Source organism: Balaenoptera ricei, chromosome 7 (genome assembly GCF_028023285.1).
Source record: "Balaenoptera ricei isolate mBalRic1 chromosome 7, mBalRic1.hap2, whole genome shotgun sequence".
In the NCBI taxonomy this organism is placed as follows: domain Eukaryota; kingdom Metazoa; phylum Chordata; class Mammalia; order Artiodactyla; family Balaenopteridae; genus Balaenoptera; species Balaenoptera ricei.
In genome coordinates, this window is record NC_082645.1 from 43,171,224 (window position 1) to 43,190,191 (window position 18,968).

General features: G+C 39.8%; 2 protein-coding genes across 11 annotated transcripts in view; one reads left to right on the forward strand and one right to left on the reverse strand.

Moving 5' to 3' along the window:
- The window catches only part of FMNL2 (formin like 2), a 307,483-nt gene extending 295,820 nt beyond the window's left edge, over nt 1–11,663 (forward strand). Inside the window, exons 23-27 of one of the 3 annotated variants that reach the window (XM_059927874.1) lie at nt 356–457; nt 3,118–3,216; nt 3,918–4,041; nt 7,592–7,638; nt 9,584–11,663. In XM_059927874.1, the coding sequence (XP_059783857.1) occupies nt 356–457; nt 3,118–3,216; nt 3,918–4,041; nt 7,592–7,638; nt 9,584–9,622 (411 nt within the window). In that variant the 3' untranslated portion in view covers nt 9,623–11,663. Of the gene's footprint in view, nt 1–355; nt 458–3,117; nt 3,217–3,917; nt 4,042–7,591; nt 7,686–9,583 lie in introns of all 3 variants that reach the window. The other 2 variants (XM_059927873.1, XM_059927872.1) reach the window with 2 other exon arrangements.
- Nucleotides 11,664–17,424: 5,761 nt separating this feature from the next.
- Nucleotides 17,425–18,968, reverse strand: part of PRPF40A (pre-mRNA processing factor 40 homolog A) — a 55,144-nt gene continuing 53,600 nt past the window's right edge. For all 8 annotated transcript variants that reach the window (XM_059927879.1, XM_059927876.1, XM_059927875.1 and 5 more), the window contains one exon: nt 17,425–18,477. In XM_059927879.1, coding sequence (XP_059783862.1) covers nt 18,385–18,477 — 93 coding nt within the window. In that variant the 3' untranslated portion in view covers nt 17,425–18,384. The remainder of the gene's footprint in view (nt 18,478–18,968) is intronic.

Consider the following 18,968-nt stretch of genomic DNA (forward strand, 5'->3'; position numbering starts at 1 on the left):
TACTGTAAGGAGCGTTGAAGCAGTGAGCTGGGATCTAGAGTCTGAGCAAACTTCTAAGGTCCCTTCTAACCTGGTTGGCTTTAAGGAGTCTTCCCATGGCTTTAGGACGCTCTTGAAAGGAGTAGTTCCTCATTTGTGTGTGTGTGTGTAGAGGTGGCAGGAGGTCCCAGTGTAGCAGTGTTGCATTCTTCTGGTTGCCTTTGGGTGTTGGGAGGAAACACAGGCTGTAGAGAATCGTGGGAGGTGAGGGAGGATGGAGGCCAGAGACCTGTGGGAGATGCTGCAGCTCTTTTCCCAGAGTGCCGAGTTCAAATGCTGGAAAAATGACATTCAAGAGAAATTCGCTTCTTCACAGGACGCCTTCGATGATGTGGTGAAGTATTTTGGAGAAAACCCCAAGACGACACCACCCTCTGTCTTCTTTCCCGTCTTTGTCCGGTTTGTGAAAGCCTATAAGGTAAACAGGAGCCTGGTTTCTTTCAAGCCTTCCCTGGCATTACTTCTTGAGTGGGTGCCCTCCTAGAGCTGTGTCTGGGTCTCGGTGGCTCTGCAGAGACCCGCCCTGTGCCTTCGGGCAGCAGATGTGGGTGGTGAGGACGAGACAGCGGTCTCTGGCCCTGCTCCTGCGGCCCTCAGCCCGTCATGCTCCCTGTCTCTACCTGGCCAGCTGGGGGCTCAGCTCCCAAACAAAAGCTCTTGGCTGACTGTGGGAAAGTGAGAGCCAGGACCACTGCTGCCCCGTTGACTGTTGACCCTCTCAGGCAGGTTGAAGGACTGAGAAACCTAGGCCTCCCGTGGAGTTGCTGAGTGGGTAAAGGGTAGAAGGAGTGAGCCCTGGCCTGTGGCAGCGGCACTGTCGCTGAGGTCAGGGAGAGCCTGCTTGTGTCGTAGCTCTGCCCAGGCCCGTGGGCCTCTGGACCAACGTTTCTCCAGTGTGGACCAAAAGATGGCTCTAGGAAGGACAGTTGCTCCCCGTTTCTTCATCTGGACCCATAATGGCCCTTCCTTTAAATGGGAGGCCCTCTATGACATAATCCGGGACCGTGGTCTTGAAAAAGCATGTGACCCAGAAAGATCTGTGTCAGAAGAATTTGTCCCTTGAGAAAGGAAGACAAGGAGGGCAGGGCATGAGGGGATTTCAGTGCTCTTAGGAGACACTGCGATCTGTATTCTCCAGGCTTGTCTATGTATAAGCTGGGTAATGTTGGTCTAGGAAGGAGGAGTGTGATTGTGGAGCGGGGAGGGAGGCGGCAGGGCTGTGGACATTTTTGAGAAACACGTGATTGGAAACAGTGGGTCACTTCACCATCACCTGATGGCATTGGAGAGCCATCCTTGGGCCTTTTACTGAACTCACAAGGTTACAATATTTAGCCATCTTCTCTCAGCATGGCTTAGTGTAGCAGTGATATCACAAGCAGAAAGAAAGTGTCCCCGGCAGCGAGGATGAACACAAATACAGCACCAAGTCCATGTGCGAGCTCCTGGGGGCCGTGAGCAATGAGAAGCACTGGTCACCAGAGCTGCTGGCTGTGGTACTCTGGGGTCCCCTGATGTGCTACCAAGATGGCTCAAGGTGGCTGTTGTTACGAGCTGGGACCATGCTTCTTCACTAAAGAAAATTGTAAGTCTAAGGTCTAAAAAGAAAATATATGCTGTTTTTAAATTGTATAATACAAGCTGGGAAGTGCCCCTGTTTGGTCTCCAAGTCTGGCCCTTCAGCGGGGTCGTGCATAGAGCAGAGGAAAAAGAGAAGCTGATCTGTGGGGTGTCACAGGTCAGAGCCCATCAGGTGCTCCTTCCACGTTATCATTTCTCCCCGGGGTCCTGTTCGCTGGTTGTGTGAGGCGCTTATCAGGCAGGGACGTGACAGGATGTTCTCCTTGCCCTGACATATTACATAGTGAATAACTGCCCAGCCTGACACTGACCCAGGGACTTGATGGGCAGATGTTAGGGTTTTAGGATGTCATCTGTCATTTCCCTTCCTAAGTTTGAACCAAAATGAAACGAGACAAAAGCAACAGAGATGAAAATGTAAACTTTATTACTGATAAAATCTGGATTGGAGGACAGGATGTGTCTCTGTGAGCTTACCCTTCGGCCCTGAATTAGATGACTTACCAGTGCACAGCTAGACTATTAGAAGTTGCTTTAAGGAGGCTGGCTTCAAAAGAGGGGATGCCCCGCGGGGCTGAGCTGAGGTCGGCCTGTTGGATTTCTTGTCCCTAATTCATCACACTTGTCACTGCCTCCCTTGGAAGTGAGTGAGCTGTGGGGAGAAAGCCCAAGAGTGTCAACTTGGTGAGGGCCCTGAGGAAGCAAGAGGCGAGGGAATGGAGGTTTTCCTCTAACAGTGGGCGAAAGGAGAGGAATCTGAGCCCCTCCTTTCAGAGAAGCTGTAGGGAGGGGGAGAGATTCTGGAAGAAAAACAATCTCACATGAGAATCACTGAGCAGAGCTGCCAAAAGAGGAGGTGCCCGGGGGCTTCCCTGGTGGCGCAGTGGTTGGGAATCTACCTGCTAATGCAGGGGACACGGGTTCGGGCCCTGGTCTGGGAAGATCCCACATGCCGCGGAGCAACTAAGCCCGTGAGCCACAACTGCTGAGCCTGCGCGTCTGGAGCCTGTGCTCCGCAACAAGAGAGGCCGCGATGGTGAGAGGCCCGCGCACCGCGATGAAGAGTGGCCCTCACTTGCCGCAGCTAGAGAAAGCCCTAGCACAGAAACGAAGACCCAACATAGCAATCAATCAATCAATCAATAAATCTTTAAAAAAAAAAAAAAAAAAAGAAAGCAGGTGGATTCTTCTAAAAAAAAAAAAAAAGAGGAGGTGCCCCGACGTGTATGGTATGGAGGTTAAGAAGCAGGCTGAGTGGGGAGAGAACCATCAGGAAAGGAATTCTCTGGAAGGGGTGAATCTCAACTACTAGGTTATGAAGAGGTGTGATACAGACCGACAGCAAAACCTCGAATCAGGCATATAGTGTAGATCTTCCAAACCTTCCCTTTACTCTACTTCCTGGCTAACCAAGGATTCTCTAAGAATGGCTTTTAAAAATCTTGACTGCTGGCGTTTCCACTGACATCATCTTCTGCCACTTTTGATTTTACCCAGCAAGCAGAAGAGGAAAACGAGCTGAGGAAAAAGCAGGAACAAGCGCTGATGGAGAAACTCCTGGAGCAGGAAGCTCTGCTGGAGCAGCAGGACCCAAAGGTGAGGTGTGCCAGGCTCCTGAGATGGAGCCGTCAAGAGGCCAGGAAGCCAGATTTGCACAGGATGCCTTCCGCTTCCTTCTAGGCCTTGGAAACTTGGCAGATGGACACTTGTTCATTATTTTGTTCAGCAGTCACTGGAATGGGGCTAAGAGCATGTTTGTGTGGCATTTCCAAGTTTATAGAGATCGGGAATTTAAATCTCAGATGGATACACAGAGAGGCCATCCCGGGTAACCTGATGATTGGACGGCTTAGTGTCCCGGGACCAGAAGGCTTCACGGGGTCGCCATTGAGGCTGGCCTTGACAGTGGGAGGGCTTCTCTGGGAATGGGAGGGAGCATTCTATGGAGGGAAACAACATAGGTGAAGACCACGAAGGCTGGCAGGTCGAAGAATTCTTCCTCATGATCCTCTGGACCAAAGGTTAACAAGTCACTGGTTATTACTAGCTGCCTCTTGTTGCCATAGTGTCCAGCCTTCCCATTGCTGCCAGTTTTGTGCATTCTTTAGTGCAAAAGTTTTTCTTCCCAGAAGCTTTCTGAGTTTTCCTCTGCTGAGCAGAATGTTTGGGATGGTGCTGTTTGTGCTTCGGACTGAGGCTGCTTGTTAGTAACAAAATGCTCAGACACATTTTGGATTTTCTCAAACCTCCAGTGGGTGCTGGTCCCACTAATCTCTGCCATTCTTTTTTCTTCTCAGTCTCCTTCCCACAAATCAAAGAGGCAGCAGCAAGAATTAATTGCGGAATTAAGAAGGCGACAAGTTAAAGATAATAGACACGTATACGAAGGAAAAGACGGTGCCATTGAAGATATTATCACAGGTAAAGGCTATTTTCTCATTGTGGCCCATGGAGATCCCACTGGCCTCACCGTTACTGGGCCATTTACAGATTATGCTACCGCTTTTGTCCAGGGTTTACAAGTTCTTCAGTTGATTTTATTCAGATCCAGAACTACAGAGAAACTCCACGCTAGTATTTGAAGTATATTTATAGTAGCCTGTATACTGCCTGTCAAAGAACCCCAACACTCTCTCTGAAAAAAATCTCTGTTTCTCAATATCATTGGAACCCTGTAGATTTCACCAGGGCTCCTTTTTCTAATGATGTTCCATTGTCTTAGATTTGTCACCATGCTCCATTTTCTCCCTCATGGCCACTCCTACCCACCTGCCTGATTGATAACTGCTATGGACAGGACCCATACTGTACTAAGCACAGTCAACACATGTTTTTCCAGCATGCTCTTTAAAAGCCTTTTTACGCACTCAAAGTAAGTGAAGATGTTAGGAAATCAGGAGCTGGTGCTTTCATGCGGATAGACCAACAGCCCAGAAGCCCAGGGTTGGGGGATGGTCATTCTCTCAGCTAGGAATGGTGCCTAACCCAGATTGGTTCTTGTCTGATTAAGTTGTAGCCTAATGCTTTCTGCTCGAACCAGTTCTTCCGAGTTTCTGCATTCCCTCTTAAAGATCAGGGCAATAATTTGGGGCAGTGGCTACAGGTGACTTTCCTTTCATGTTTGTTGCATAAGAATACTGCTTATCAGCTTCTAAGATACTTAAAACTTCTTTTGTAGGAAATGTTACGCAAAAGTATAGAGATTAGTATGATGAATTCCCATGTACCCTTCACCCATGAATAGTTTTCAACTCATGGCCAATCTTGTTACACGTCTGCTTCTACCTACTTCCCACCCCCTAACCTCTGGAATTATTTTGAAGCAAATCCAAGACATACAATTTCATCTGGAAATATTTCCATATATGCCTTCAAAAGATAAGGACTCTTTAATAAAGCAAACAAGCATACCTACAAGACCATTATCACACACCTCCAAAACTAAGAGTTCCTTAATATCAAATAGCTAGTCATTATTCACATTTCCTCAACTGTCCTAATTTTTAAAAAATATAACTCAGCCTTTTGACTTCTCATTTCTTGTTAATAGCTTAGTCAGCTTTGGAAATAGGGATCCCAAACTGCCCAAATCAGATTTCTTTCATCAGCTCAGACCCAAGGAAATAAAATACGTGAATAAATCCCTAAAAAGGAAGTCAATAAAGAGTTCCTTGCCCAGAGTAAACCAGTGTAAGCAGTGGGATAGATCTCTACATAGGGTGCACAGGTGTTCTGTACATTTGTGCCTGCCCGTATCTGTATTCACCCTGCAGTGGCTTGCAGAGGGCTCCCAGATAAAGCTTCCTTGTTTAGCCTCTCTCCTTGCCTCTCCCACATTGAGGGAGCAGCTCTCCTATGAGCAAGAGCAGGAACAGATCTCCTTGGGCAGCACCGTTTAGCCTCAGGGCCACGGTAAGATTGACTTGTAGGTAGAGAAGCATCCAGCCGTGGCACGTTGAGAACTTAGAGTGCCATTTTCTTCAGTCTGTTCTCCAGCTTAGCGACACCTGGCTGGTGAAATGTACAGTTTCTATTTGTCTGACCTGATATGCCATAGGAGGTAAATGAATATCTGTCTATGGAGCGGATTTTTTTTTCTCCTCCTTGGACTATTTTCCATGTTCTACCCCAGAATGAGTAAAGACTGAGTAGCTCTTCTGGGCTTTATGAGCTCACTTGGGTATATATTGCCTTACACCCTTCCTGCTCACCTCTGCCACCCTTACCCCAGGTATGATTAACAAAGCACTAACCGTATACTAATGCAGTAGATCTTGGCTTCTTACTCTCTTCTGTTTGTCTTATTTGGCTGTCATTTTCGATGCAGTGCTGAAGACTGTGCCCTTTACTGCTCGCACCGCCAAGCGTGGCTCTCGATTTTTCTGCGAACCTGTTCTCACTGAGGAATACCATTACTAAACTATTACTCTTTCTCACCTGATGCTCTTAAAAGGTTGCTACAGATTTTTTGACCCCTAATGACCCTCTGTTTGTGTGTCAGGGCCACCCAGCATCCTAGCATGGAATTGCCATCTCCATCATGTTGTGTTTTATGTGGTCTTCACACTGCATGGTTTTGCATTTCAGTCATAACTGCTTACTCACTAGCACTTTCAATACATCTGTGAATCCACATGGCTGTGATGGTGTGTGCGAGTTGAATTAATGCAATTACTTCTAGAAATTTTCAGAAAACGATGAATAGAGCACTTCTTTGAGAGTCAGGATTGGGACCAACTAGGTTGCTTTTAAGATTTTGGGGCCAATATCTTTGAACACAAAATGACAGTCATTAATAACAGTAGTTACTATACCTAACATTTATTGAGCACTTAGTGTGTTCGAATAGATTTACAGATATTAAACCTGCCTTTTTGTACTCGGCATGCTTTGATAGTAAAATGAGCTGCTATACAAACTCTCAGGAATACAAGGTGCTCTAAAGTTGCAAAATGATTTGCAGAAGGAGCTGTGAACTACACACAGCTGTAAATTGGGTCTCTCTTAACTGTCTTATATAGTCTGTAGCCATCATCCACAGTGTGGTGGAGCTCATGGTACAAGCTAAACTCAGGGAGCTCTTTTGACCTAGAAGCCTGTATAAGCTGATATAGGCAATCTATAGCTTTATACTCACCTCTTTTCCCTCTGAGTGTCATGCCCAAATTTCAGCTATCAACAATTCCATGTTGGAGCAAGGCTGCAAAGCAAGAAACGAGAACAAAGGCTTAGGAGCTCCCACTGTCTTATCTCATTCATGCTTCTTCACTGGTGGCTCTGTTCCATGTCAAACCCTGAGCATTTCTTCTGTGATGAGATCATATCTGGATCTGCTTCTTTGGTCAAGATGGGGGCACCAGAAATAATAACTTTCCCAAGAAGTAACTGCCTGGGCTTAGTTCTTGATGGTTAAATAAGGAACAAACTTCTCTGTAGTGCCCAGTTGATTAGAATAGCGACAAGGGAAGCACACACTCTAACTGGAGTATGTGAAACAGCCATTGTTTGACTCCCATGCTGAGATTGACATGGAACTGGTTACATGTTTATTTTGTGGCGTTAACTCTTCTATGAATTGCACTTGTTATGTATGTTCCTGTGTCTCTGAAGATATCAAAGGATGTGGTGTGTTGTTGCCTGTTCTATAGTGTACTTATCCCACCAGTACTTATTAACAAGGCTAGAAACTGTCATCTGTTTGGCTACTGTTTATTGTCAGTTTTGCTGCTGAACTATTGTTCTGGAGCCAAACTTCAAAGCAGCTTGGATCTGGGTGGTCAGAGAGCTGGGTGGGAAGACATGCTCACCCTTCCCTTGTGTTCTCTAACACCTTTTGTAGTATGGCCTCCTGTTTTCTTCTTCTGTTGGCTAACATGCCCGGGAATGTTATTCACTAAGTTGAATTGCTTTCCATTTTCATCCCATTTTTACTTAACCATCATTTTGTGTTTTTGTTTTTTTTTCTGTTTAGCTTTAAAGAAGAATAATATCACTAAATTTCCAAATGTTCACTCGAGGGTAAGGATTTCTTCTAGCACACCGGTGGTGGAGGATACACAGAGCTGGCAAGCATCACTTTTTACTTAGCTTCCTCCTCTCTCTGTATGCAGATCAATGATTTCAATCTATGGCTGAGGGTAATACTGGTGAGAGTCTGACCAGGGAGAAGTCTTTGTACCTCACATTCCAATGACGTGAGGCTGAGCCTCTCTCCCGGACTTTTTGGTCTGCTTCCATGTTCTCAAGTGTGATGGCTTGGGCACGGGTACTTGCTGATGATTATACTTGCTTTGGGTGCTAGGTTGTCCTTCCTTCTACCCCTTCTTGGCCTTCACGTTATTCAGTTAACCCCATTTTGATCTGAAGAAATTGAGAGTAAGTCCTGGCCAGGGAATGTGATCTGTAGTCTTTGAAGAAGGATTAGGGTTCTTAGAACTAATTGCTCAGAGGGCTCAGGAACCACAGAACTGCAGGTCCCTGCATATCCCTAGCCAGAAATGGAATTCTGACCTCCATTTACCACTCTGGGCAAGGAAGCAAAGGCTCAGGAGGATTAGGGCATGCAAAACTATTCCTGGCTTGAATTTAGGAGTAGGGCAGAGTCACAGATTCCAACGAGTCAGGAGCTGGTGGGGACTGTGCCTAACTGAGCACTCACTCAGCTCTGGCTTGTTTTTGCCATGTTAGAATTTGGGCCCAGTATCGCAAGATCCTCCAGTTTTCCAAGAGAAGCCAGAAACCTTGGCTTTTATGTTAATTACCAATTTAAATAGCAGGAAACCGTATTTAAAAATTTAAGTCGGGGGCCAAACATTCTGTGGACCAGGTATGGCCCATCCATTTTCAATCTGAGTAGGTGAAGGGATTAAAAAGATTAAATCTGTTTTAATTCTGTTATTTGTGTTTCCCTTTCTAAAGGTAAGACTGTTTCTAAACAGAGATCAACAATACTAAGTTAATGAAAGGGAAATACAAACTAATTAAACAAAACAAGGGGAAGAAGTATGAAGCCTGCTTTATTTTTCTTTTCACCATGTCCTGACTCCATTAAATGGAGGCTACCTGCTGGCTAGGCTACCTACCTTATTCATCAAGAAAGCATGCTTTCAGACTAAGAGTGCTTACATATACTAAAATTCATCCTGTTCATCTCACTTCATCCCTCTAGAACAATGCCTGCTTGAACTGATGTGCAGTGGTTGATTCATTCATTCAACAAGGCATTTTGTTGTTGTCATCAGTTAGGTATCCTGCTGTTCATTGGCAGTACAAATTGGAGAATCCGGAGGGCCCATACCACCTTGCCCCTCTAATGAAAAACAAAAAATCTTGGGTGGCAGCAAAGAATGTTCAGGAATGGAGTGTTATTTTGATTTAGTGATTACTTTTATTCAGTGGTTGAGTATTATGTTTCTAATTCGCAAAATAAAAATCTGACTTCAGCTAATTTTAATGGAATAAAAATAATGGAAGCTGTGTCTGCAAACTATGCATAAGTTCCTTCCTTGATAAAAATTTCAGATAAGACAGGACAGGGCAGTCTGCTTTATTAGTTTATTTTTGTTTGTTTGTTTTATTAGTTCTGCAGTTTAAAATTTATTGCAGTTGTTGTTGGTATTCAGGTTTCCGGAAAGAAAAATAACTACTAAGCAATAGCCATTTCCAATGGAAGAAACATTTCAAAATAAGACTTCAGCTAGACTCTCTGGCCAGTGACAGAAGCAGTCTCTCATATAGTTTTCTAAAAGAGCCCAGAATCACACCAGTATTACATGCTGTTTTGTTTGACTGTAAATATTGAGGGCAAAGTACATGTTTTTGGCTCAGATTCTCAATGAGTTTGAAGGGCCCATTAGCTGACTCCTCTACACAAGCTGCTTTGATGGGCTGCCAGCTGGCCTTTGTCTTGCTTAGAAACATATTAAAGGTTGCACTTCTCTTATTGGTGCTCTCCTCTTCACAGATCTTAGAAACCAACCATACAGACGAGCCGATGCGGTGAGGAGAAGTGTCAGGCGGCGCTTTGATGATCAGAACTTGCGTTCTGTTAATGGTGCCGAAATAACCATGTGAACCTGAGACCTGCCTGTATGAATAGAGGGTGTGTGTGAATGAAACTGACCATGTGAACTTTATGTGCTATCATTTAACTGCAGCCTTGAACATAGATGAAAATATTCTAAGGGCTCAGATTTAGCAAACACATAGGAATTTAAAAATAATGGGCTCTCCTTTCAACCTTTGTTAACAAGTGCCTAAAAGTGGAAGTACCTGCTCAGATTAATCAAAGCAATAGGATCTGATTTGATTAGGTATCTTTTTACACCAGTGTGTTATTCAATTTTTAACCAAAATGTAAATTTCATATTACATTCATTACCTGCCATTGTGATTGTCCCATGATGGCCCACCCTGGTTTCCTGATAAGTTGTAAATAACATGGATGCATCTGCTGTGGGCTTCCTTCGCTGAGATGTCTTTTAAGGAGTTAATTTTGTGTTTCAGCCATACCCATCAACTTGGTATTTTTAAGGGCTTACAACGTGGAAGAAGGAAAAAGTCACACGATAAACTCCTTCTGTCCATAACCAAGCCCCAGCAAAGTACAAACATGATGTAATTGCAGTGGCACAGAATCAGTCAACTCTTGTTTCACATTCTGCTTCTGTCCTGGGGTGCGATGCCCTATGAGAGACATTCATTGGTATGAATGCGACGATATGATGGCACACAGATGTTGTATAAGACTTTATTTGCAGTACTGTGTTCTTCAGCTAGAGGCAGCTTTTAAAAAATAATGCAAATGTTTATTAATTAGCACTAAAATTAACATCTCAGTAATCAGTATTAGGATTTCTGAGGACCATTTTGGGTCAATCCTGAGAATAGAAATCATTGCCTTGCTAGCCAGGGAGAGGTTCACTAGCTCTATCAACAAGCATTCAAGATTACTTCTGCTAGCATAGTGTTAGAATCCTGGCCTTATTATCCTGACAATCGCAGGGTATTTTCCCCCCCACCCCCCCCCCTTCTTTTTGTAGACTGGAGAAGATATATTTGGCATCATATATCAAAGCTAAAAATGCTTGCATTTCCAAGATTACTTTATGGGAAATTGCAATTAAATTTCTGAAATACATCAGGATTAAGTTTAAGTGATATGAAATGGGACTAAATGGCCAACAAAGCCACTGCTATTTTTCCTTCCTCTCTGGCAGGGCACTTGATCCATTCCAAAGTCAAAAACTGGACTGAAGCTAATTTGTACTTTTCATAATATACATTCTGCTTCTGGCTTACCTTTTGGTACATGACATCAATATATTAATTGTAAAGTTTATTGTATAGTATTTAACCACTGAATTTCTTATTTTGTTGTGCTTATGTGAACTCTGGTGAAGGTCCCATTTCCCTTGGATAATGTGTAGTTATATATCTCTTTTTAAATGTACAGATATTTTGCTATAAGATTGGTGCAGTTTTTTATGGTTTTTACACTTCTCTTTAATTCCCACCTAAGCCTCTGGGTAATATTGTAAATATTGTTTAAAAATGCATCAGCCTATGCTATACAATCTGAATGTTATTTTAACTTATAGGTTTTTTTTTTTTTAATATATATTTAACTACAAGGACAGTTTAGGGATCAGTTACTACATTTTCACTTTAGCATATTTACAGAAAGGTTACTTTAAACTGCCACCTGCTAGCACATTTTCATAATGTGTACGTTAAAAAAGAACATGCCAAGATTTTGTCTGACTCAACGTTCATTTTGATGAAAAAAGCAATTTGACCGTAAGATATAACACAAATTAGGTGGTCCTTCACCACAAAGCAGCTATTTTCCAGAGTTCAATACTGATGAGCATATGTTAAAATAATTGCCTATTTATTAATCTACAAATAGACAATAATGTTGGCATGCTCTTTTCTGTTTGTCTGTTAATGGGCCTGCTTCTTAGCAATATTAGAAATGTTTTATAAAAGCAGTTCATGTTACTTTTCTGGTCTTTTCATGGCATATGAGCAAATAAACTATTTACACTACTATCCTGTAATATGCTGCAGTCTTTCAATGTTATATTTTAGGGGGTCTTATGTACACTCTTATCTTCTAGAAACAAACAGGTATGTCTTGCTGCTTGAATTCATAATCTAAATATACTTGGTAAATTTTAAGAAAACCCCTCCCTCTACAAACTCTGGATCACTTGCTGTATGGAACGTAGGAACCAAATAGATTTTATTGATAGTATTGAGTATTTTAGTGTTGAGATTTAGTATCTCCAAAATCCTAGTTATGAATTTATTACTTCCAGAGAAACAGCACTCTTTTTTGGTGAGATATTGCGTCTCTCCACATTTGTTGTAATGAGGATGTTGCATATACACAGGCTACACGTGGACTGCACAGAAGTACCAAGCATCTGACCACATTGGTTGGCAAGGTAAATACAAGCCGTGTGATCCACTGCAAACACATACTGGTATTTGTAATAACTCCAAGTTATCAGAAAAGTTTAGTATATTCTTCTTAGTATATTATTTTTTTAGGGAAGCAGAGAAATTTGTAATTTATTTTAGGAAACTGTCCAAGTGGTTAAAAACAACTTATTTAGAGGGGTGTAAATCAGTCTTTTAAGGAATTTGTTGCATTAGGTCTTTGTTCCCAATTCAGTGCTCTTTCCACTGCACCAGAGTTACACAATGTACAGGCATACCTTGTTTTATGGCGTTTGCAGATAATTTTTTTTTTTAATAAGTTGAAGGTTTGTGGCAACCCTGTGTTATCAGATGATGGTTAGCATTTTTAAGCAATAAATTATTCCTTAATTAAGGCATGTAATTGTTTTTTAGACATAATGCTATTGTATATGTGTAATAGACTATAGACTACAGTACAGTGTAAACATAACTTTTATGCACAAGAAAACCAAACATTTTGAGTGATTCGCTTTATTGTGATATCCCCAAGGTAGACTTATAGTTGAAGCTTTATTTTATAAGAAGGGAAAAAAGTTAAATTTTGCAGTTAGTAAGACTGCAAAAATTGTTTCCTTTGTACCAGGAGAAGTGCCTCATGGTAAAGGAAGTAAGATCTTTAATATGCTACAAATTCAGAATGTTTCAAACCCAAACTACAGAAATAAGGTCAAACGAAGTGGATATGGTTGGGTTTGGACATCTTTTATCAGTAGCACCCCCTGCCTTTTTTTGGTTGCGTCGTGCGGCTCGTGGGATCTTAGTTCCCCGACAAAGGATTGTTTTATGAACCCAGGCCCCCTGCAGTGAAAAGCATGGAGTCCTAACCACTGGACAGCCAGGGAATTCCCAGCACCCACTTTAAAAGATATTTCCTAATGATTCAGAGTTAAGCCCATTTGTTTCCCTCTCCCAATCTTTGTGACTAAAAATATAAATCTTAACCCACTAAAAGTCACTGCAATGAATGTCCGGCGACCCTGCTGACTCAACAATGCTCAGTAGATGATGGAACTTGATATCCATCACTGACTTCGTTAGTTCAACATATTGGATTTTGTAGAATTATGTAATTTTACACTGTAATACTTTCATAATATTAGCTTTATAATTCACATCTATTAATTTTAAATTTGATAATGAAATTCTTAGCCCTAATATAGTTGTTTTTATCAGAAATGTGTGCACAGGTGAATATACTATCAGCCCACTTCATACCAAAGGATTAATCTTCCATTTTTTCTAAAATACCCCATCTATTCCTAAGAAAATAACTTGAAGAAACAAATGTGTGAACGAAGGTTGACAAACTTTTTTTTGATCTTTTTATAGAGAAAAGCAAATATTACACTGAGAAAACAGAATGTGGGCATCTATCATCTTACAGCACAGAACTGCTGCATATGACAGTGCTTAAAGGAAAAAGCTGACACAAATCCAACTTAGTAAGAGATGCCGTTTTTTTCTAATAAATTATATTTATTTACAAAAGGTCTATTTTTATGTAATTGATGTTCTTTACATCAGAACAATATATGAACATAAGAGAAAATCTGGTAATTACAAACACAAAGTAGAAACCTTGTTCCCACTGTTACTCACCTTTCAGAACAAGTCTTCAGTTTAGTTGCAGAGGTAGGCAAGAGATCAACACCTACCAAAAAAGTTTGCAGGCAGGACCAAAAAAAAAAAAGATATTTCTAAATACCACATTCAGATACCTCCAAAGAACAGCATGAAAGAAGGGCATCAAGAAATGGCTTAGTTTGAATCTGATGTGAGATTAGGCAGCCACTTTCATAGTCTGAATGAAAACTGGAGCGAGGTTAGCCAGTTCCCGTGAAATGCAAACATCAACCTTAAAACCTAGCACAAATTACCATCAAATTAATAGTCAATTACCAGTCACTAACAATGAGGTGGCCTTGAACGAGATCATATTGAATCCTAAGAGCAGTTTTTATATAGCAAGTTCAAAAAGCACAGAAAATCTGCAGTTAAGGAACTTAAGCCGGGTAGAGAGAAACCAAGTAACCTTTGGAGGGCTAGGGGGGAGTGTGTGGGTAACTGGAGCAAAATCTGCTCACTTCTCACCTCACCTTTAAGTTAGCTCCGAGAACACTGAAGTGCATGCCCTGTCACCATTATTCACCCCTTTGTCAAAAATAGCCTGAAATGATTAGTTCTCAGAACTTAAATAGGAATTTTGGTTTTTTTGTCCATTAGGGCCTTTAGATCAACTCTTATCTAGCTAAATGTTAGTTCCTCAAAAGTTATTACTTTGAAACTACTACTATGTTAATAGTAGTATGAATATGATATGAAAGAAGGTATGTTTCAAATCATCACAAGGGATTGCCTTTCCTACTCAAAAACCACATGAAAGTTTTATGTTTTCACGTAACAAGCTTTTGGACATTTCTGAAGTAACAAGATTGAGGTACAGTCACTAGAACTTATCTTCAGTGTACTTCAATTAGTTTGGGGTTTAGTATGGTTTATTGCAACGATGCTTTTTCAAGCCCTTTAACAGATGACGAGTACCATGGATGCTGGATGAGTACATCTGTCAACTAAGATTTTACATTCACTCAGTAAATGCCTACTATGTATGTACCAGGCACTGTTCTAACTCACAGGATAAAACAGTGAGTGAAACAGAAATCTGTGCCCCCAAGGAATCTGACCATCATTTACATCAAAACAATTGAAAAACTTAAGAGCAAGGTAAGAAATTAATAAGGAAGGTAAGAATTATTAGACTGCTATATGCCATTACTAGAACCATAGCATGAGATTTAGAACACAGTTCCATGAAAATTACTCAGGACGTTATTTTGCTTTTCCTTTATGTAAAATGAGTCCTAGAAAATGTAAAAGAAAATTCTACCTAGTATTGAGAGAGAGAAATCCCCAAGGGAAGAGAAAAAGTCTGACTTAAGGTATAAGGAATTAACGTCCTTTGCCTCATTTTGCTTTCAGAAATGCTCATTTAGTTCTTTGGCTTTGTAATTTACATTTAAATTACATAATATACTTAAATACCCTATAAACTCTTAAAAAAAGCATTCATTACTCTTCCCTGGGTACTCTCTGATTAGAAACAGCTCTCTCTTAAATAGTATCCAAGTTTTAAATGAAAATCTTTATATAAAGAAGCTACCCCTTTCTGGATGCAAAAATAAAAGTGGCTGCCTAGTCAGCACTCAGTTGACCATTAACATGCGAAGAAAACCAGGATCATCTAGGCAAATGCTTCTTAACACAAGATGCAGGCCCTTTGGTAACTGAATGAAAACTATGGACCATCCTTCCAGAAAAATGTACACAGATATTTCAAGAAGTTTTACAGTCTTAACACTGTGAATTAAGATTGCTTTACTCTAGGCCAATCCCTTTCATTTTATAGCTGTATAATATGGGGCCCAATTAGCAAAAATTAAGAGATGAAATAGCTGTGATACTTTGATCATTTTCAAATTTACTGGGAGGCATAAAAAGTATTTTTATTGTTGAAAACCATGAATAATCTATATGCTGAAGCTCCTTTGGGTAATGATAATGAAATGCCGTCACTGTGTTAAAAAAAAATGTTGGGACCATTGCTTTTATTCAGAAGTATTATGTTGTTTAAATACAGTTGGGAAAGGTGCAAAGAATTCTTTATACTTCATTAACTTTTCATACAAATTCAATTTTCCCACATAGGAATTATGTACTGGGAGGAATAAAAACATCAAATATTTGAGGCTCTGGATTTTGACTATTAAGCATGATATTATTAAATGTATTAGTGAATTTAATCCAAGAGTTCATTAACATTAATGATTGATAGTGAGGGAAGATAAGCCCTTAACATTTACCTAAAAGTCTGAGGCTTAACTGAAAAGCAGAAATTCCCCTTATCTGAATATAAACAATGCTTTCCTGTTTGAACACACTTTGAACATATCTGTTCAACTTGAACCAATATTCCAAGACATTTCAACTTTTATCAGACTGAAGATTTAGAAACCTAATCAAATGGATTAAAAATATTCACACACAACTCTTTGTTTTAAAAAAAATCTTCCCATTGCCTGTACCTTCAGGCCATAGTATCTTTCTGGCAACTAAGCATCATTTGATGGCATCAATAAAGGATTATAGTCACTTCAATTACTTGTTTTATAACAAGGATGTTGTTGTATTTTGCGTTACAATTTATCAGTTTCGCTTTTAGGTCAAATAGTTTTCATGGGTTAACTATAAGGAAACAAATTTGTATTGTCTTGTAGGGATCTAAGGTTGTGATAAGACAGTATCTCTATAAGAAATAAGAAATCTAATTTGAGGACGTGCTAAACCGCATCAATAGCTTTTTATTTAAATAGAAAAATCAAAACTTTAAAGTTGTACTTTAAAAAAATCATCATTCATGGAAGTAATTAAAAGATTCTACATTCTCTTGTGAAACATCACTAATATTTCTGCCAATATCATATGCATATTTTACTCTGACTTCCATGTCAAGTGTCTGACATGATTAGCAATATTAACTAGCATTACGAAGGGACCTATGAAAATTAAGTCTAGGCAACTTCCCTGTTGCCAAAGTTGTTGTTATATATTTTGGTTCTAATATACAATAGGAGACTAACCTCAAGCAAGCAATTGGTTACTTCACATTTTCTAAAGATAGATGATAGTCATTCTCACTTTCTACAAAGTCATGTCAGTCATATTTCACAGGAGAAAAATGACCTGGCAGGGAGAAAAGTTCAGGACCCCCTCCCCGCCCCCCCACCAACCTGCCTTGAGCCTTTCAATAGTGGATGCTAGATTTAATTGAAACAAAGGAGGCAGGGATGGAAAAAGAGTCATCCTGGTCAGTCCCACTTTCAAATTAGGATGGTGAAGGAAAAATAAAATAAACTTTTTGTTCTTCTGAATCCCAACCTGAAATAGGATTGCCCAAAGTGTCCAAAATAAAAAAATACCTAAGATAATTTACTTATTTACTTAAAAAAATCTCCTGCACTGAAGGAAAATAGTATAAATTACATTACCAACCTTCAAAAGTTAGCATGTAAAGAGTATTCTAAACTTCAAACCATTGCCTTTCTTAGAGTATTCTGTAGGAAATTCATAGATCAAAAACAAATACAGGGGTCTCAAATGCACTGATTGATTTATAATATTCTTAAATATTAAAAAAGGAAAGTAACTTAGCTATGTGGGTTAGATAAAGCAAAATTTCAGGGATTTTAGTATCTTAACCCTTAAAGGATCATACAATTTTTTAGAGCTGAGCAGTTTAAGTAGAAATAAATACTAGTACACACTAGAAGAGAAGATTTAATAATTGATAAAAATGTACAAAAATATTCAAATCAGAAATGCTTTAGAATGTGTACCACGAAGTCAGTACTTCTCAGTGAGGAGGGAAGGTAAAAGACTTCCTCAATGAAAAAAAGTAAGAGAAAGATCGGATTTTAAAAAAAAAAAAGAAAAAGACAACTGTTAAAGAAATCGTTTAAGTCAACATTGATTTGTTTTAGACAAGGATATTGCAACCATCACTTAAAGTTTGGTGGCACATTCTTTAGTAGGTCCTTAAGGCAATATATTTAAGCTAATTTACAATTTGATTTGATGTTAACTTTTTAAACATCACTTCAAAATAATGCCCTCACAATAGCCTTTTTAAAATGTATTTAGATGTTTCATAAAAAATAATGGTGGCTTTATTATAGTAGTGCTCAATAGCACCACTATAGTTTAGTTAAGGGTCTACCAGGTTTCCATTAAGAACACCTATGTCTGAGTTCACCTTAAAAGATCACATCGGCTTCAACCAGTTGGATAGTGCACAAAAAAGCAGTTTTATCAGTTGCTGGTGCTTTTTTTGTACTACTAGATATCAAAAAATTTTCAATATATCTTCAAAATCCAACTTCTATAAAGTAAATCAAATCAATCACCTCATGACTTAGACTTTAGAACAAAGTAGAGACACCTGCAGTTATCAGTAAATTGCCACCTTTAATCCATTCTGCAGTGCCCTATGAAAGGGTCACAGAAAGACAGTTACGACTGTATGAAAATATGATTCTTGATACAGAATCAAAAGTTATTTTCAATTTCCTTTGCTTTTTATAAAGTCCACAATAACAATACTTAAATGCACTTTTTTTTCTGTGATATAATTAAAACCCAGTGTTATTTCAATTGAACTTAAAATAGAATCCCTGGTCTGAATTAGACTTTAAATCATACTGTAAACATATTTGGTATAATTTATTGATCATCATCCAGTTGCTCCAAAAGGGTCCTTCTACGCTTTTCCAATTCCCCTTCACTCAGTTCACTGCCAGAAGTATCCCAATTACCCTGAAAAGACAACGAATACAATTATATTTGTGTCAGTACTCAAAAGGTTAAGTAGTAATGAACCTTTGAAAAAAGAATCCACATCTATGTGGATTCTCTTCCACAAAAACAAATGCATCATAGGGTATGAAAACTGATCTCTTTCCTAAAAGCCTACCAATGGGTTGTTAACTAAGTACTCCTTGGTTACATTAGGGGAGACACTTAACTTAGAATGAGACTTTTATATGGTGTTTACTTTCAGTTTACATTAATATGTAGATCGGGGGAATAGTACGTACCAGTTTTTCTTCCTCTTATACAACTGAATATGAAACATCTTGTTTCCATTTAATGGAAGCTGGGCGTTCATTTCCTAAGTATTATATTCCTTGCTATTTTTTCCGATTCTAGGTTGTCCTATAAGTGTTTTATATTACAGGAAAGTATTATGCTTTAAGCATACTATTGTGCCCAGATAAACAAACATTCCAGATTTATGAGGACAATAG